The sequence below is a fragment of the Diabrotica virgifera genome, chromosome 2, assembly GCF_917563875.1.
Source record: "Diabrotica virgifera virgifera chromosome 2, PGI_DIABVI_V3a".
NCBI classification, from domain to species: Eukaryota; Metazoa; Arthropoda; class Insecta; order Coleoptera; family Chrysomelidae; genus Diabrotica; species Diabrotica virgifera.
The window spans coordinates 215,430,763-215,451,231 of NC_065444.1; the positions used below are offsets into that span (position 1 = coordinate 215,430,763).

Consider the following 20,469-nt stretch of genomic DNA (forward strand, 5'->3'; position numbering starts at 1 on the left):
TTTGACAATAACATAAGTCAGAAAAAAATGACGTTAAAACCATTTCACAGGTGTCAAATGAAAGAGCATGAGCTATATTTTCAACTTGATTTAAAAAAAGCGAATAAAAAATGCATTTATTAGTAATAAATAATTATGCAAAAGTATCGTAAATCTTTCCTTATAAACTTTTTATTTTGTATATAAGAAATTATATATATTTATTACAATTTTTTATCAACTATAATATAAATAACATTACTTGGTAGTTGTGCACTTAAAACAGGTTAAAAAAGTTAATTTTTTTGGAAAAAGTTATTCAAACAGTTTATAAGGAAAGATTTACGATACTTTTGTACAATTATTTATTACTAATAAATGCAGTTTTATTCACTTTTTTTGAACTAAGTTGAAAATATATTTCATGCTCTTCCATTTGACACCTGTGGAATGGTTCTAACGTCATTTTTTCTGACCTATGTTTCTGCAAAAAAAATGCTTACTGAGATAAACAATTTGAATAAAATTTAAACAATTGAATAAATCGCTTTGAAATTTTTATCACATATTAAGCACCAAAGAACCCTCATTTGACAAAAATTTCAAACCTGTACACTAATTTTTACAGCAGTTATTGCGAAAATAATTTTTTTTGCAATTCCGACCTTTTTTCGCAATTATATTAACAATAAATGAGTATATCAAACTTTGTAATATGTCATTTTAAAGCTTTTTCCATAATATCAAAGATATTTGTACTAAAAAAATCATAAGTTTCACTATTTTCCATTGATTTGAAAAAAAGGGAAAAATGCCATTTTTTGACAGTTAATTGTTTATAAATAAAAATGGCCGCCAGATCCTACGCAGGAAATAGTTACAATTTGTTCCTATAGGTATTACTTGTCGAAAAAACGCTTCAGTACCCTGGCTGCTCGAGTGTCACGAACAGGGTATATTTTTGTCTTATTACCCTGGCCTATATCGCCCAAATGGGCTAGTGGCTTACGACACTAAAAGCAATCCAAGTTCATATTCCAGTCATCCCAATATTTATTTTTTCAATATAATTCTTTGTATAGGTACATCGAATGTACATACACTAGATTTGCTTCTATTCGGAAGAGGTAAAAAAATATAGAGATGGCTGGAAAATGAACTCGGATTGCCCGATCAAGTTTAGCGGCGTAACCACTATAATCCTATAGGCCATTTTGGCGATACTGGTTAAACGGATTATACTTTAAATCTTAATAGCTTCTAAACGGTTTAACCGATTTTTCTCACTAAACATGAGTTTGAAATGTATTTAAAAGTAGTGTCTGGCGCATACAAGGGCAAATATGATATCTGAACGTATTATAGGAAAAGTAATGATAATACTATCAGAAGCCGCAAAAATCGAACTAAGATTTTAGAAATTTTTAAGAGCTTTCTCGGGAGATTTCTGTGTCCAGTTATGTGAAGACATCCACACGTTCAATAGAATAGTTGTCTATTGTGATATAATTTTCATTGTCAGGTGTTCTTTTGACGGCCATGCACTTCGTTTTGTTTCGTTTACTTAAATTAACTAATACTGTTTAATATGTTTAACTTTTTGGCTATTTATTTATACATAACTATTAACTAATAATGTTTGTTTAGTATTAAGAGAATAATAATAATTAAATCCTGTCCAAATCTTTACAAGAATGTGAAAATAATACTTATGGCATTATTATTGCATAATATATTAGTTTCAGGTATTTGGATAATTTATTGAATGTGGTTAATGTGGTTGTTGGTTCCAGATGCTGGTTTGAATGTAGGCAGAATGTGCGAATGTATTTAATTTCAGCCAATAGTTCGCACCTTGAAAACCATATGGCAATATCTGCAATTTTTTCATGAAATGACCTTTGAATGCAGTCTAATAGGAAAAAAAAATCTATTTCTTAATGCTATATAGCAGCGTCTGCAAAAAATTTTAAGTTCGGCACCAGAAAGATACATCTCTATGGCTTTTGTCAAAAATCGATTCTTCTTTTTATACCCTCAGGCATTATCTGCAGTAGTTGATGCTCTACGGTTCTAAAATTGGAACAAAACCCCAGATCTATATGGCAATATGTGCAAAATGTGACCCACGCTCGTAAAATAAAAGAAATATCTACTAAGGAAACATCCTTTGAATGCAACAAAACCTAGAGTGCTGCATAGAGATTTGATTGCAACACTGGAAATAAGCGACAAGACTATAACAAATTGATATACAACGTCGTACTGCAGATGGGTCTATCCCAAAAGAAAAGCGAAATATAACCGACAGACATTATATAAGCGACAGATTATAATATGCAAGACTTTGATTAAGTGTTAACACTAAAAATTTGTAATAAATAAGTACAATCAATAAAAAAAAACTGTTATTTTATATGAATTTTTACTGTATCATATGCGAAAATTGATATATTTTTTAAAACCATATGGCCGTATGTGCTAAAATACCTATTTCCTGGGGGAAATTTTACGTACCTTTTAATTCATATAAAAATATGTAAAATTAAAGACAATTGTGCCAAATACCAGGTTTGCAACTTAATTTTTGGAATTACAGTAAATAAAATTAACTTTACAAAAACTTAAAATGCTCATAACTCAATATTATGATTTTTGCAGTTACTGCCCTATGGTTTTCAAGGTGCGAGTTGAGTTCTTCAGAACAGCGGCCATGCTAATACAGTTCACTCCCTGTGGTATCACATGGTTCGGGTTATCCTATCAAAAAAGGTGGATAAAAATTTTAAATAAGGCCAAGAAACCTAGAGCGTGTTCATCATCATAGTCATTAACATCTTAGTAGATGTGTTGTGGTTCATAATTGGGCTTCAGCAGCTCGGACAGTTTGATTGATAATATTTCTCCACTGGTCGCGGTCATCAGTTACATGTATTGCCTCAGTATACTGTTTGTTAAGAAGCTTTTTAGTAATGTCCGCCCATCGCTGTGGAGATCTTCCGCGTTGGCGTTGAGTCTGAGGCCTCCCTTGGACCACCAACCGCCCCATTTTGTGATCACTCCGATGGATATGACCAAAGAACTTTAAAATTCTAGAGTAAACGGTACTGGAGAGACGCTAATCCGGTTTAATTTCATCCAGAACCGAGATATTTGTACGGCGAGCCGTCCATGGAATTCGAAGCAGGAGTCTCCATGTCCACATTTCAAAGGCGTCTATACGTCGTCTATCTGATTCTTTGACTGTCCATGTCTCACATGCATAGTAAAATATGGAAAAGACCAGAGTTGAAACGAGTCTCTTTTTGTTTGTCATAGTAATGTGACGATCACGCCAGACCCCGTTTAGTTCACTCATTGCTGCTCTTGCTAGTTGAATGCGTCTTCTAATTTCGGGTTCACAACTGCCTGTGTTGTTAACTAGAGCTCCAAGATATATCATAGATGAGACTACCTCGCATCCCGCAATAGTTTGGGTTTCAGGAAACTGTTGTTGGCGATCAATAACCATGATTTTGGTTTTGTTGTAGTTAACCATGAGTCCAAATTTAGCACTTTCTACCTCGAGTTTATTTAATAATTCAGTAATTTCTTCTGGAGTAGAGGCTAGAAGTGTAGTGTCGTCTGCGAAACGCATTATGAACTCCGAATAGATGTTAAATAATAAGGGAGATAAAACGCATCCTTGGCGTACTCCCTTCTCCAAAGTGCATTTGTCAGACAGGTATCCGTCCATTCGAATATATGCCAGGTTATCTTGGTACAGTTTGCTAATAAGGTGAGTCAAGTGTTTAGGTACACCCATTGTCGTCAATATGTTCCATAGTTTGTCCCATCTAACATTATCAAAGGCCTTTGTATAATCGACGAAACATATAAATATCGGGATCTGGTATTCTGTGGCTTTTTCTATGATGTTTCTTACATTAAGGATTTGTTCTCTAGTACCTCTGCCCTTTACAAATCCAGCCTGCTCAGGTGCTATTTGCCAACTTATGAAGTTTTCTAGACGCCGTTGCAGTATGTAGAGGATCACCTTACTGGCGTGTGATATTAGAGCTAATAGCCTGTAGTTGTTACAATTATTTGTTGAACCTTTCTTATGAAGAGGTATGATTATGGTCTTTCTCCAATCCTCAGGCCAGACGCCTGTGTGCCATATTTCATTACACAATCGATGTAATATTTTCACTCCACATTCCGGAAGATGCTTCAAGACGTCTGCAGTAATGAGATCATATCCTGCTGCTTTGTTTAACTTAAGTCTTTTTAAAGCGAATTCCACCTCGGAAAAAAGTATGTCAGGTTCAGATTCAAAACTAGTGTGGTGTGTCTCTGTTGAAGGAGAATGGAAAGTGGAGGTCTGGCAGTCAGGTACAAACGGGGTGTCCGCTGGCATCTGGTCCGTATTGGCGTATAAATACTTACAATACTCCCTCCAAACATCAATAACCTTGTCCAAATCCGTCTGTACATTACCTTCATCATCTTTGATAGACCAAGATTTCTGCTTGAATTTACGTGTGAATAGTCTGACTTTATCAAAGAGCGTTTTAAGTAATATAAATTTTATGGACAAAAATACCACTTTAAATAGATGAGAGATATACATAAAAAATATTCCCACTTCCATTGAAGCGAAACTTCACATGACAAATCAAAGTTGTTAACAACTGATAATTATACTTTCTCAAGTCTACATTCTACTAACGACCTGCTTCCTAACTAAAATGCTTATCTTACTAAGACGGTATCCGGTCTGTTGTAAACAAGGTGTCAAATAATATCGTCGCCTTTCTAAAATATGTTACCGCGACTATAGTAAATTATATTAATTAAACGGTTAGTGAAATTAACTATGACATATTTCGCAAAGCAACGCTCCAGAAAGTACTTCTAATCTTAATAAATATTTCCATAAAAATCTCTACTAAAGAAAAGCTTTAACTAATAACTCTTTAAATAAATCTCAATTTTGTATTGTTTACATTTGGCTCTTCTATAATATGATGTTTTTTCCAACCACTGGATTACACAATAACTTCCTAACGTTAATTATTAACGTTGTAAAACCGAATCTAGCAATGAATGGGCCGGGGATTTTCCTTACATACTTCGTTCTGGATCATTTCAGAACTGAATTTAAATTAAAAAGCTCTAAAGTGATTTCAATAGCAATTGTAGAATTACATAATGGGATTGATTGTTGACGAGTCGTAAAAACATAAAACCAATATTAGCATTTTTATTGATACCGAATTTTTATGGGCAATTTATTTTGCTCTTTAGCTAACCACGCATTTGTTGAAAGCGTGCTCGACGGCTCATTTGATTTGCATTGAATTTTTAACCAATTATTTTCACTCGAACTAAACGAATACTGACACAAAAAAATCGGTTTTTTATTGTGCAAATAAAAATCGTCGATCTATTTAAAGATTCATAGGGGAATGCAGCTTTACCAATAAAAAATAATTGAAATATTAGCTTTTTTGACAAGCGATGAAAATAAATTGAAAAAATCCTTTTATGTATTTTGCAAAAACATGCGTTGTATATTATAGTATTTCTATTACACTGAAATATGTAGTAGATACTAACTAGTTACATCCGGTTTTTTATTAGAAAAACTGTTTGTCGGTAATATTTTACCTTTCATATTCCAATTGATTTCAAAATAAACAGGAGTTGTATTGACTGAAGTATCAATAATGTCAGCTTAAAAAAAGAGTTTTTGTTGGTTTATAATAAATATTAAAAACAGGCAGTGGCGGATCCATGGGATGGAGGATCCATGGAGGCGATCGGCTCCCCCTCTCAAACCAAGTTATATATAAAGATTATAAAAACATTCATTTATTCATTTATTTTTCATAGAAATTTAGCCAATCGGCTCCCCCTCTTGACGAGGCTGAATCATGCTGAATCCGCCACCGAAACAGGTTTGTTGCTAAGAGTGCATAAAGTGTGATTAAAGTGTTTTTCTAACCAGAGGGAGTTAACGGAGACAGTAACAGCAATGGTTACCAGAATAACAAACGAGGAAGTGGCTCAAGCGCTTCAAAAAATAAAGAAAGGAAAAGCAGTCGGATCAGATGATATTCCTGGGGAAGTATGGAGAGCATTGGAAGATACAGGAATAAGTGGGCTAGCAGGTCTATTTAATAGAATTATGGAAGTTGGACAAATGCCAGACGAATGGAGAAGCAGTTTATTAGTACCTGTCTACACAAACAAGGGAGACATACGACAATGTACAAACTACAGTGCTATAAAACTACTTAGCCACACCATGAAAATATGGGAGAGAGTAATTGACAGACTGATACGTGAAGAAACCGAAATATCGGATAATCAATTTGGCTTTATGCAGGGAAGATCAACAACAGATGCAATTTTCATTGTAAGGCAACTGATGGAAAAATACAGGAATAAAGAGACCAACGCTCATATGGTATTCATTGATCTTGAGAAAGCATATGATAGAGTTCCTCGAGAGATTCTGTGGTAGGCACTCAATAAGAAAGGAGTCCCTGGCCAATATGTAAAGATTGTGAGAGATATGTATGAGGGAGTAACGACTAGTGTTAGGACATGTGTGGGAGAGACTGATAAATTTCAGGTGAAAGTAGGATTGCACCAAGGCTGGGTGCTTAGTCCTTATTTCTCATTAGTTTTGGACCAGGTAACAGCGAAACTACAGGGTAGCATTCCATGGTGCCTAATGTATGCTGATCTCTCTCTCTCTCCTGTCATTTCCCCATTACTGAGGATCGTGATTTCTTCTAATATGCTGATGTATGCTGATGATGTAGTGTTAATAGGAAATAGTGAAAGAGACTTAGAACAGAAACTGGAACAGTGGAGACAAGCTCTGGAGGAAAAAGGTTTAAAACTTAGTAGGACAAAAACAGAGTATTTGGAATGTTCATTTAAAGATGGAGTTACTACAAATAAAATGGTATCTTTGGATGGTGAAATGATTGTAAAAAGCAATAGTTTTAAGTACTTAGGATCGGTATTACAGAGTAATGGAGAAATAGATGGAGATGCATGCAGTAGAATTAGGGCTGGATGGATGAAGTGGAAAGAAGCGAGTGGTGTGTTGTGTGACAGAAAAATTCCAATGAAGCTGAAGGGAAAATTCTATAAAACAGCGATAATACCGGCTATGATGTACAGAACTGAATGTTGGGCAGTGAAAAAGAAAGAGGAACAACTAATGCATGTGGCGGAAATGAGAATGCTTAGATGGATGAGTGGAGTGACAAAGAAGGATAAAATTAGAAATTAGTATATTAGAGGAAGTCTAGCTGTGGCACCAATTGATGCCAAACTGAGAGAGCATAGGTTAAGACGGTTTGGTCATGTGCAACTTCGAGACGTTAATCACCCAATACGTAGAATACAAAAGAAGTGCAGATTCCTGGAAGGGGTAGGAGAGGAAGACCAAAGAAGACCTTGGGGGAGACGATAAGGCAGGACATGTTGGTAAAGGGGACTAACATTGATATGACCCAAGATAGAATTGTGTGGAGAAATGCAATTAGGGAAGCAGACCCGCATAGGAATAAGGCAAAGAGAATGATGAGAAAAGAAAAATTGTAAGTACAGTTTTTATTCAATCCATATAAAACCATTCGAAACCTAAAACCATTTTGGGCTGAAATTTTCTTTGTCACGAAAAATTCGCTTAAAAATTTGGATTTAGGTACTTCTTACCCTCTACTTCACTTTTTGACTTGAGCTCAGGGATGCTCTTACTTGGGGTTTAAAGCCACGCCTGCTCGGGGGTTAAAATACATACGTTTAAAATAAGCCCGGAAATAGATAAACTGACTAATTTTAAGCAAGTTTTGTTCTACAGAGTTTTTTTACAAAGTCAATAGTTTTTGAGTTACATGCTAGTGAAAATGTTCATTTTTAAACAAAAAACCACGTTTTTAGACGGTGTTTCGCAAGCAACTCAAAAAGTAAGAATAATATCGAAAAAATATTAAAAGCAAAATTTTAGCTTATAAAAAATGGAAAAAACAGTTATGCAGGAAGTCGGTCAACCCAGTAGAAGCAGAGTTGTAGTTCATGAAGGCTAGGTTCTTATTTGTCATATTACACATCTACTATTTCAACGTGAAATAACAAAAAAATGAAGCAATTTTCAGGGAAAATTCATCAACATTTTTATGTTTAAAATTTTTTTTAAAAAGATTTATTTTTGTTTTTTATAAAAGTTTGTAGCATCAATACTAAGTTACGTTTAAAATAAAGTTGGTCCCTTTTTTCTTGATAAATTAAATCGTGAAAATCACCTCCTAATAATTAGCACCCTAAATTAAATTAATTGTTACTGCTTTATAATTTATTTTACTTGTATATTGTTTACATGATCTGTAAGTTTTACAGGTTCAAAGTGCTTATTTTTGAAAAAATTTGCTTGACATTCCCGGACGATGTAAAGATTGCCTTCGAGGCGCAAGCCGTGACAAGGCAATACAGAGTCCGGGAATGTAGCTTTTCGTACAAGGTATACATATTATTTTTCCGAAAAACGAACATTTAACTTATATTAAAATAGACGTATTATCATTTTCAAATAGACATATTATTATTTTGACTTAAATTGTAACGGAAAGAAAATCATCGCTTCACCCTGTATTTTAAATTCGTTGAAACCATGTTTGTGTTTCAGAGAATTGTCGAATTCTCACAAATCTATAACTTCAGAGATGAAATGTGTATTACGTAATTCGTGCTCGTATTCTCATGGATATTCATATCTCTTTTATCTGAGGGACCTCGATATGTGTATGTATATTAATTTGTACCGATAAAAGAATCAGAGTCGTAAATTTTTCACTAATGTGTTATTGCCGTCAGTAGGAATTGGAAATGTTTATCTTATAAAGATTAAGTGGCTCTGAGTTTGATCAACGAGGCCAGATGTTATTTGAGCTAAATTGACGTTTCCATGGGAAAGTTTTATCCAAAGTGACGCTAAACCCATGAGTTGGTAAACTTTTGATTTGCTGGGAAACATCGATGCGTTGAAAAGGGGGTTTGACCGAGAATGCAGTTTGTTTTTTTATTGAGAGGAAGATTTTTCTTTAATTGGTCGATCGAGAAATATCGGTAGGAAGAGAGATGTTATTTAGAAGAGGATGTATCTGCGAGAGTATCTTGAATTAGGGAGATCTAGAAATTAATTCAAGTTTGGGAAGTTGAACATTCAAGTTGTTAGAGCCTCGGAGGTCTGCAGGGTTGCAGCACCTGAAAGGTTCAGTTTTCATTTAAGTTAAAGTATGGTGAAGTTCTTGTGCAATTAGAATGCAGAAGTTATTGTGTTAGTAGTAAAGTTAGAGTGTTCCATTATGGTTCCACTGCGTTCAGCCGCTTTTAGGCGAACGCTACTTTTTATACCAATGCCGGTATATAATCTCTTCGCACGCATATTGGCAGGCAGGATAGAGTTTTTTGTTAGCAGAGTCTAATATTACCCTTAAAGCATGAAGTAGCTTTTGTCTTTTTGATCCATTTTAATATACTCAATATTTTGTTCAAGCAGTACCAATTTGTTTCAATGAAAATAATTTCTATAAACTATGGAAATAACCAGTGATGTACTTTCCATATATCTATCCTTTTTTAATGTGACTATAGTGAAGTGTAACTGTGCCTTGGATTTTTGGAAATCAGCTATAAAAACAAGGTATTTTTTTTTTGTAAACTTTTAATTTTTTGGTAAACATGATCTCTTTTTGTAAATCCGTAAGAGATCACAGTTCTTTTTAATTTTATTTTATGTTGTTTCAACAAATATTGTCTTATTCATTGCAAACTATTATTTTATTATTGTCTTTTCCCTTTCTCTTGTTTCTTAAACACAACAAAGAATTGGCTCAGTAAAGACATGGATAAGGTAAGTCACGCCATATTTACACTGATTTGCTTTCATTTAAAAGTATATGATTTTGTATTGACTATGTTTTTGTTAATTTTTGATTTGAGCTATCTTTTCCTTAGTGTTTCTATTGTTGTTTGTTTGGGTTTATATGACTGCGGACACTAAATCCATTCGCCAATTTTACTATTTTTTACTTTATTAGTCATTTTTTCGTACCTTATCCTAAAACTAATACTTATATTAATTTCTAATAAACAATTCTACTAATAAATAATTATTTTTTTATTTTTTTTAATATTTTTTTTTAATATATTTTTTTTTATTTTTTTTTAATGATGTTCTTAGAGTTCCACAGCCAAAACTGCAACATTCTTCTTTAGCCCTCTACTTAATTCGAAAGCTATTTACTATGGACTGTCCAAGTTCATCATTCATTTTTATCTACATATTTTTTTTATATATTTTTTTAATTATTATATATTTTTTTCCATTATTTTTTTATATTTTTTTTGTTTATATTTTTTTATATTTTTTCTTTCTTTTTTTTAATTTTTTTTATTTCTTTTTTTAAATTTTTTTTTATTTATATTTTTTTTCTTTTTTCTTTTAACATATAACAATTTACAAGAAATACTTACTCTATATTTTACAATTACAATCTAAGTTTAATATCTAAAATATGTTTATACAATAGTCGGTATACCAACTCATTATTTTCTAATGTTAATAAATAATTTAAATTAATGGGATAGTGGACATCAGTCAAAGAATACAGTGAATTTAAAAACATATTAACTTTATTAGAGATAAGAGAACAGGTCAAAATTTTGTGTTGTTGATTGCCCAACTGTCCACAAATACATTGTGGACTATCAGCTATATTAAGTTTAAATAAATATGATGGTGTAAGACAGTGGTTAAATCACATTCTGCATATGGTTCTTGTCATATCTTTTGTCGAATCCATTGTAGAAAACCAAGGTTTATCTGTTATATAGTTTCTGATTGATCTGTAGTGGTTTCCTGTATTTATGTTTTCATCAGTGTACCTTTCTTTCCATTCTTTCTTAATCTCTTTGAATAAATCTGATTCAATATCTTTTGGCGTACAAAGATAATGGGTTAATACTCCTTGTGTCACCGCGTTTTTAGCCAATTCTATTTAGTCAATTTTAGTGTTTTTATTTTTGTATAATATGTTTGGTTCCCATAAGGAGACCAGTGGCTCCCAATATTGTGTTTCTTTTATTTGATTATCTATTTGATTTTTCTATTTTTTTTTCTATTTCTAAGCTAATAAGAGAATATTAATAACACCCCGTTAAGACCTCCCATATCTCTTTCGTACTGACCAACCGAGGACGTGTTCTTTAAATTTTTTAACACGAAAACATCCCCTTCTATGACATACCAACATATTCTTGTCAATTCTTTTTCCATAATTTCTACAGGGTGAACTTCGTCGTTACAAAAGTTTCGTGATTCCATCAAATACAGATTTGGTAACTATAGAAACAAAAATATTGAATTGTCAAATTTAACGCATTTGCTTATTTTTGGTGTTTTCTCGTGTTTTCTGTGATTGTAATCATTTAAAAGAGCAAAATTACTATTACATTGTTAATTTCAGACTATTTTGTAATCTGTCGAAATTATTGAAAATAAAGTTGTTCTTTAACAAATTTGTTCTGAATCTGCTGTAAAGAAAAAGTATTTCCTTACAGTAAGGAAGTAACATTTCCGTACATTTATTTTTCGTTTCCAAGTAACGTCTAAGTATAAGGAAATACCGAACGTTTCTTTCAAAAATTGTTGTCAAAAATGTCTAAATTCCCTGATCTATTTTCGGAAAAATGCTTTTTTCCCAAAATATCTTATCTTTATGGGCACTTTATTTTGCTTTTTAGCTAACCACGGATTTGTTGAAAGCGTGCTCGACGGCTCATTTGATTTGCATTGAATTTTTTAACCAATAGGGTTTTTCCAGTATCAAATATATATCAAGCCTACCTGAAGCTTATGTAAGTCTCAGAGATTTAGAAAACTTTCAATTAGAACAAATTTGACATGTTCACGTATATTTAAGCTTTTAACAGAAAGTGGATCGAATTTTTTTTAAACAATTAAAAAGTAAAATTTCTGATTATTTTAAAAATATTTACTATACTGTGTATTTTAAAGTGTATGCTTATAAGCCTACCTATTTTACCACAGACAAAAAAATATGTAATCTATTCTTAAATTGATGCCATTGTATTCATTTATGTTCATTTATTTATTAAAATTATATTTAATATGCAAATAAACAACGTCAAATGCAGATAAGTTACTTTATTTTAGAATGTTATCTCTTAAATGGCCACTTCCAAAAGTAAAATGTCATAATTAAATCATCAAAGTATAAATTTTAGTACCAGTATTTTGACGCCCGTTTTTCTAATAAAAAATCTTAATAAAGTTTCTAATATCTCACTAATTTTTCTACAATTACCTTGAATCTGCAGGTCGGTGAATACAATGCCTAGTTTGTTGAGTAACTCCACCCCCACAGCTTCTAGAACAAGAAGTCCAGGGAGACCACTCCGACCATTCTCCTAAATTCTTTGGTATTTTCTTTTGAATCTGATCTTTATACATTTGATGAAGCTAAAACATAAAGAAAATTAGAATTAAAATTACGAAAAATTAAAATTTAATTTATGAAAATAAACTTAAAACATAAATTATTATAAAAATATCCAAAATTATCTTTCACATTGTCAGATATTAATTATTTTTCGTATGTAAATTCTTAATATCAAAATCATCATCAATATTCATATTCTAATGACAGTTGCGAGGAAATACTCCTGAAGCTCTGTAGCCGGTAGATTCTTCTTCTTCCACGACCCTTTCGTCAAACATTTTGAGTGACTTTGATGTTTTTCTGTAGTATTTTTAATACTTAAAAAAACAGTAAAATCCTTTATAAAAGGTATATATTTAAAATCCCTAAAAAGGACTACATAACGATCACATAACTAGTTTTCGATTGATATACCAATCATCATCAGTGCTTACGTGAAATTTACATGCTAACCACCAAGATATAATTTTATAAAAATATGTGGGCCAAAGCCCTGTACAAGTGATCCGTCAAGGAAACATCAGTTGAAAATGCTAACTTAAGCATGGATGTTTAAAGTATTTTACTAATATGCCCCAGGTAACCTCTGAGCTGTGGTTTGACTTGTTCACATGGTGAAAGTATGGCAGCAAGTGACAATGAAATGGATAGAGACTTCTGAACGATGACATGACAGAAATGACAGTTCCACAGGAAGTGGAAAAATTAACCTGTCATATTTATAGACTATGGTGTAGAGCTAGTTAAAATTAGAAATGATTTAACAACACTCACTTCATTGTGAAAAATAATCATTTAAAATTCAGTAAACTAGATGTTGTAGTTTCACAGACATCTCATACCCCCAGCCCCTACTGTCATCAACTTATGACAAAGTTATTATTGTTAAGAAGATTTTTTATTTAGCTAATGCCTCGAGAACTAATGGCTAATGGCATGGTAGGTACGGTGAATTTTTGCAGTTACCTATTGTAATGTGTAGTGTGTGTATTAAGTAAGTGTTTTGTAACTTTGAAAAGTCGACGTCATTGTCTTTGCAAAGAGACGCTAATTGTATCCGTCTGCCGTCCCTCCGGTGAGTACCGATCCCACAAGGACAGAAGCTATTTTCATTTATTAATTTATAATAAACGAAAAATTTCTGACCCTGGTGAGATTTGAACTCACGATCATTCGGACCTTTCGATCCAAAGGTAGGAGCTCTTACCACTGAGCCACAGAGGGGGTTGTTAAGAAGATTTAATATTACCTAAGGTTGAGAAATACAAAACTATCGAGTGAAATACATAAAAAACAATTAATATTTTTAATAAATCAAACCTTTGGGGAAACTGTGCTACAAATGCAAATTTTTCACAAATTGAGTTATCAACACTACGATATTACTAATACAGTAGAACCCCGATTATCTGTGTGCGGATTATCCGGGCTGCGGATTGTCCGTGCTATGTTTTTCTATTTACTCCAGGCTGTGGGTGAAAAATAGGTCGATTTCAGGATATAATTCAGGAATTTTTGAAACCTATCAGGTGTCGTAAAGGACGATGCCAGAAATAACTTCTACTAAAATGTGACCAAAAATATTGTGAGCTTTTTTTGTTATTGCGATTTTCATTTGTTAAATTTGCAATTTTTAAAGATTTTTAATTTTGCAGCTTAGGATATTGATTCTAGGAAAAACTTTTTAATAGAAAGTTGTAGTAAATTAAAAAACCTACAATTTAAGCTATGGTAAGTTTAATTTCGTTTATTGGTTATTGCAACACAGCCTGCGAAAGGTCCAAAATGGCCGTTTTTTACAATTGCGTTATTTATTGTACAAATAATTTTTTTATTTTTTAAAGCTTTAAAATGAAGATATTTCAATTCCAAACATAAAAAAAATTGTAAGGCCGGATTAACAAATTTGTTGCTTAGATATTATAAATTGTTTATCCCAAGAGGTCAAATGTCGAAGGCTATAACTTTATGAAAAAAAAAATCGTAGAGAGTTGGTGAAACATCCAATATCCTTTTAAAGAGTTATATTTTCATTTTCTGATGTAAATAAATGCGTAAAACATTTTTAAACTTCTAATTTTTGGGTTTGAAAATAAGGGGGCAAATTTAGTTATAAACATTTAGAGCTCAAGCGGCCCTGTACATCCTATGAGTTTCTAACTTGCTGAAGACGAAACGAAGATTTATAAAAAAATAAAAATTTTCTACAACCAACTGAAGCCGAGATAATTGTTTCTTTTTTCTTAAATCGTAGTGCCTTTATTTACAACAATTAAGAAACTATTTTACAGTCATTCACTAAAGAAAGACTTATATTATCTTAAATTGAAAATAATTATAAAATATAGTTACATTTAATTATTAAAAATTATTTTTAAAATCGGTGCTTTTGCGAGCGTCCGAATTTTGCAAATCGCGCGGCTCGCTTCAAATCAGCGCGCTCGGAAAGTTTTTACGTAACTTGTATTAAATTTTGACCGAAAACAATTTAATAATATTACCATTATAATATACAGTCTATTTACCACTGTATTTGTTTTTCTTGATAAACTTTTATATGTGAAATCTCATTTCTGAAGAAATAATATTACAAAAATGATACATATATATGAAATATATAACTCTATTTTTAATTTTTTCATTGTTATATAAATATAATAATAATAATGTGACTTCTTATTATACAATATAAAACTTTTTCTTCTTGTAGTGACTATCCGTTTTGGATGTTGGCGACCATCATGGCAATCTGTACTTGCACACTAAATCGGTACTGCTGCTCTAAAAATTTGTAGTTGTTGTGTTGAACGACGTACGTAAATTTTCTAGCAAGGTAATCCTTCGCCTTCCTGGTTCTCAGTTTCCAAATGGGGTTTGCCAAATTGCCATGATGTTTGCCAACATCCAAAACGGATAGTCACTACAAGAAGAAAAAGTTTTATATTGTATAATAAGAAGTAACATTATTATTATTATATTTATTATAACAATGCAAAAATTAAAAATATAGTTATATGTATCATTTTTGTAATATTATTTCTTCAGAAATGAGATTTCACATATAAAAGTTTATCAAGAAAAAAAATACAGTGGTAAATACACTGTATATTATAATGGTAATATTATTAAATTGTTTTCGGTCAAAATTTAATACAAATTACGTAAAAATTTTCCGAGAGCGCGGATTTGAAACGAGCCGGGCGATTTGCAAAATTCGGCCGCTCGCAAAAGCACCGAATTTAAAAATAATTTTTAATAATTAAATGTAATTATAGTTTATAATAATTTTTATTTTAAGATAATATAAGTCTTTCTTTAGTCAATGACTGTAAAATAATTTCTTAATTGTTATAAATAAAGGCACTACGATTTAAGAAAAAAATAAACAATTATCTCGGCTTCAGTTGGTTGTAAATTTTTTTTATTTTTTTATAAATCTTCATTTTGTCTTTAGCAACAATAATCTGTAAGTTAGAAACTCATAGGATGTACAGGGCCGCTTCAGCTCTAAATGTTTATAACGAAATTTGCCCCCTTATTTTCAAACCCAACATTCAGCTCGGCTTCAGCTGGTCGTAGAAATTTTTTATTTTTTTATAAATCTTCGTTTCCTCTTCAGCAACAATAATCTGTAAGTTAAAAACTCATAGGATGTACTGGGCCGCTTCAGCTCTAAATGATTATAACGAAATTTGCCCCCTTATTTTCAAACCCAAAAATTAGAGGTTTAAAAATGTTTTACGCATTTATTTACATCAGAATATGAAAATATAACTCTTTAGAAGGAGATTGGATGTTACAACAACTCTCTACGATTTTTCTTCAAAAAGTTATAGCCTTCGACATTTGACCTCTTGGGATAAACAATTTATAATATCTAAGTAACAAATTCGTTAATCCGGCCTGTCAATTTTTTTTATATTTGGAATTGATAGATCTTCATTTTAAAGTTCAAAACTTCAAAAATAAAAAAAAATTATTTCTACAATAAATAACGCAATTGTAAAAAACGGCCATTTTGGACCTTTCAGGCTGTTTTGCAATAACCAATTAACGAAATTAAACTTACCATACCTCAAATTGTAGGTTTTTTAATTTACTACAACTTTGTATTAAAAAGTTTTTCTCTAAAATCAATATCCTAAGCTGCAAAATTTAAAATCTTTAAAAATTGTAAATTTAACAAATGAAAATCGCAATTAAAAAAAAAGCTCACAATATTTTTGGTCACATTTTAGTAGAAGTTATTCCTGGCATCGTCCTTTACAACACCTGATAGGTTTCAGAAATTCCTGAATTATATCACGTTTTTTCACCCACAGCCTGGGGTAATTACTAAAATTGCATTTTTGAGGTTTTATCAAAATAGCGCTACAGTAAATCACTCGACGGAATTCAATACGCCGAGAGGGAGACTCATAATGAAAGATTTATTTTTTCTGATATCTTTTTATAGTAGGAATATGTATGTATATACGTACATATGTATTATATTAAGAAATAAATATTCGGATTATCCGTGCTTGTCAATTATCCGTGCCACGTCCGGTCCCGAGGAGCACGGATAATCGGGGTTCTACTGTACTCGTCTTTGTTTGGGGACCCAAAAGTCAGTATTGCAACTCTTCGTTTATACTGAAATATTATATTTATTTTTTATAAATATAAAACCAAATAAACTTTATTCTTTAAAACCTTATTGATTTATAAAACCAAATAAACAATAAAAGCAAATAAATAAAAAAAATGTCACTGTCACTGAAAATAATTATAAACGTCAAAATTCAAAAGCTATCAAAGACATTCGATATTATTTATCCTTGTTTAACTTACTGTGATTTCTATGGAAAAGCGGCTTAATTTTGCGATACTAATTTCTGTGAGTTAAAACGAGACCTAGATTAAATATAGTTCGTGAATACTTTCGTGCATGGGAAAAGTTAGCGTGGACGTACTATTTCTCTACACAACTCTTTGTATGTATGATTTATCCGTGATGTAGCCGTATGTTCAATAAAAAATAAATCGTTAATAACAGTAAAAATTTGGTTAAGGAAGGGGGTGGGGGGGGGTTGAAACGAGACCTAGATTAAATATAGTTCGTGAATAATTTCATGCATGGGAAAAGTTAGCGTGGACGTACTATATTCAGGTACTGTTATGGCTGTGCTTGTTATTTTTGTCGTTCTGGGAAACTTTAGTTTTACAGTATCTGAAGACTATGGTCCAGCTATTTTTTGTATAAGATGATTAGATAGAACAAAAATAATAAAAGTAACAAATTGATGGGTTAGTTTTTTGGAGTTTTTTTTAATGTTTAATAAGTACCTACATATCTGTAATAAATAAATGAGCAAGGATAATTAAAAGGTAGACAGCACGTTTTTTAGTATCATAAGTAAAATCAAGTAATGAGATTTATTACAAAATAACGGCAAGAATAGATGAAACAAAAAGCAATTTAAAAAATTTCTTTAATTATCAGTAAAGATTTTTTAAGAATTTAAAATACTAATTCCAATTAATGAGGTTTAATAACTAAAAACGTTGGGAATCTGCAAGAGTAATTTACTTTTAAGCAAGTCACTGACACTTGTGTTAATTATCACCAATGCCATAAAGCCGTAAGATAAATTGTCAATTACATGGGGTTAATTATTGAAATATTGGATAAGGGTAATTAAATGTTTGAGAAAAATTTGTATAGGACAATATTTGAATAGAAGAAACTTAGTTTCTCTAAGTGAATAATTGAATTATAATTGTAATTTAGATATACGAAACAAAAGAAAATTAACACTACAAGTAGATTAATTAATGTTTTCAATTATAAAAAGTAGCGTAGATTTCAAATTATGACCTATTATACAGGGTGTTTGGTAAAGAATGGGCCATAGCTTAATCTTAGATTCCTGAGCCTAAAATAGGTCGATTTAAGCTAACTCATCTTAGTGAAATGAATGGCGACTCGATTCTAGTTTTCTGTTGACCTAGATATCAAAATATCAAAAGGCACCGCTGGGAAAATATTCCAAAAATGCGGTTCAGAGAAACTATATGAAACGAGTCTTTGTACTCTCATACAGAGTATGGCATTAGTAAAAATACAAAAATAGACGGTTTAGTTTTGATTTAAATCTGTCTCCTGCCATCCCCCGATAGCGCTATTTCTAGGTCTACCTTTTATCAAGGAGGCTATGCAAGAAGACAAATTTAAATCAAAACTTCCGTAGTTCTCGGTATACAATAAAACTATTTATACCGGAGTAAGGTTAGAACGCCCTCTAACGGGGAATAAGTGAAATGAATGGCGACTCGATTCTAGTTTTCTGTTGACCTAGATATCAAAATATCAAAAGGCACCGCTGGGAAAATATTCCAAAAATGCGGCTCAGAGAAACTATATGAAACGAGTCTTTGTACTCTCATACAGAGTATGGCATTAGTAAAAATACAAAAATAGACGGTTTAGTTTTGATTTAAATCTGTCTCCTGCCATCCCCCGATAGCGCTATTTCTAGGTCTACCTTTTATCAAGGAGGCTATGCAAGAAGACAAATTTAAATCAAAACTTCCGTAGTTCTCGGTATACAATAAAACTATTTATACCGGAGTAAGGTTAGAACGCCCTCTAACGGGGAATAAGTGAAATGAATGGCGACTCGATTCTAGTTTTCTGTTGACCTAGATATCAAAATATCAAAAGGCACCGCTGGGAAAATATTCCAAAAATGCGGTTCAGAGAAACTATATGAAACGAGTCTTTGTACTCTCATACAGAGTATGGCATTAGTAAAAATACAAAAATAGACGGTTTAGTTTTGATTTAAATCTGTCTCCTGCCATCCCCCGATAGCGCTATTTCAAGGTCTACCTTTTATCAAGGAGGCTATGCAAGAAGACAAATTTAAATCAAAACTTCCGTAGTACGTTATTCAGCAACTAATTCCAAGATCAAGTTAACCCTTAAGTACTAACACACCGTCTCTCAGACGGCATCGTTTGTTGAAAGTGGGATATTTCCATTCCTAGAAAAATTTGAAGGTCATCCGTTTATGACTTTTCAAGTTATGTTGTTATTTACTAGTATTGAATTCGGCAATTTGCTGCAGGTTGTTATTCGAAAGATATTTAGACTCAAAGTGTGATTTCCGTCTAATAGACGGGGTGTTAGTGTTTGTGCCCAGTTCGTCATTAAACATAATGTGCCCCAGTTCGTCAAAAAGTTCAAATAAGGGGATAAAGACTATGAGGAAACTCTTTTGAAATGACTTGATGAGGTAGAAGACGACGTAAGCGAAGTGGGATCAATTTGTGATGAAAATGTTGCCACTGACTACCATTGCTACACTGTACAAATTTTAGTGCCTGTCAGTTTTTTTTTGTTTTAATATTTTTTAAAATTTTTTTTATTTTCATGTTTATTACTCTTTGTTTAACTCGATTATAAATTTTTATCAAGATTCTTTAATTTGTTTCATTTTTATCACACTTTTTTTCAGGAATAAAAAGTCGCACAGACAATCCTTCCATTCTTGTTATAATGTTTTGTATTTTAACAAATACAGAAAAACTAGATCAATTACTGTGTTTTTTAGATAAGTAATACTTTCAGTAAGTCATCGAAATATTTTTTTGCATTATAATATTTAACAAAAGAAAAATAACCAGTAAAATGTGAAACCCGTCTGTCAGGCGGTTAGTTAGTGTTTGCGCCATTGATTTAAGATGTTAGTACTTAAGGGTTAAATCTGACTTGTTTCATGGCCAGTTTGTGTTTAAAATTAAAACATTTATAGAAGTTGTAATGGTCACAAAAGAATATAAGTTCCATTGGTCAAAAATAGACCCAATTTCTTAGTCCTGTACCGCAACTATACTGACGAGTCATAAAAATATCCTTTGGTATGTTCTGTTTTCAAGCATAAAATGACTAACGACATCATTACAGATATTTTAGTAG

General features: G+C 31.9%; 1 protein-coding gene across 1 annotated transcript in view; it reads right to left on the minus strand.

Annotated features, from left to right (window-relative positions):
* The window catches only part of LOC126880921 (thrombospondin type-1 domain-containing protein 4-like), a 727,288-nt gene that overhangs the window by 53,549 nt on the left and 653,270 nt on the right, over positions 1-20,469 (minus strand). Inside the window, exon 3 of the mRNA XM_050644997.1 lies at positions 12,372-12,526. Within this exon, the coding sequence (XP_050500954.1) occupies positions 12,372-12,526 (155 nt within the window). The remainder of the gene's footprint in view (positions 1-12,371; positions 12,527-20,469) is intronic.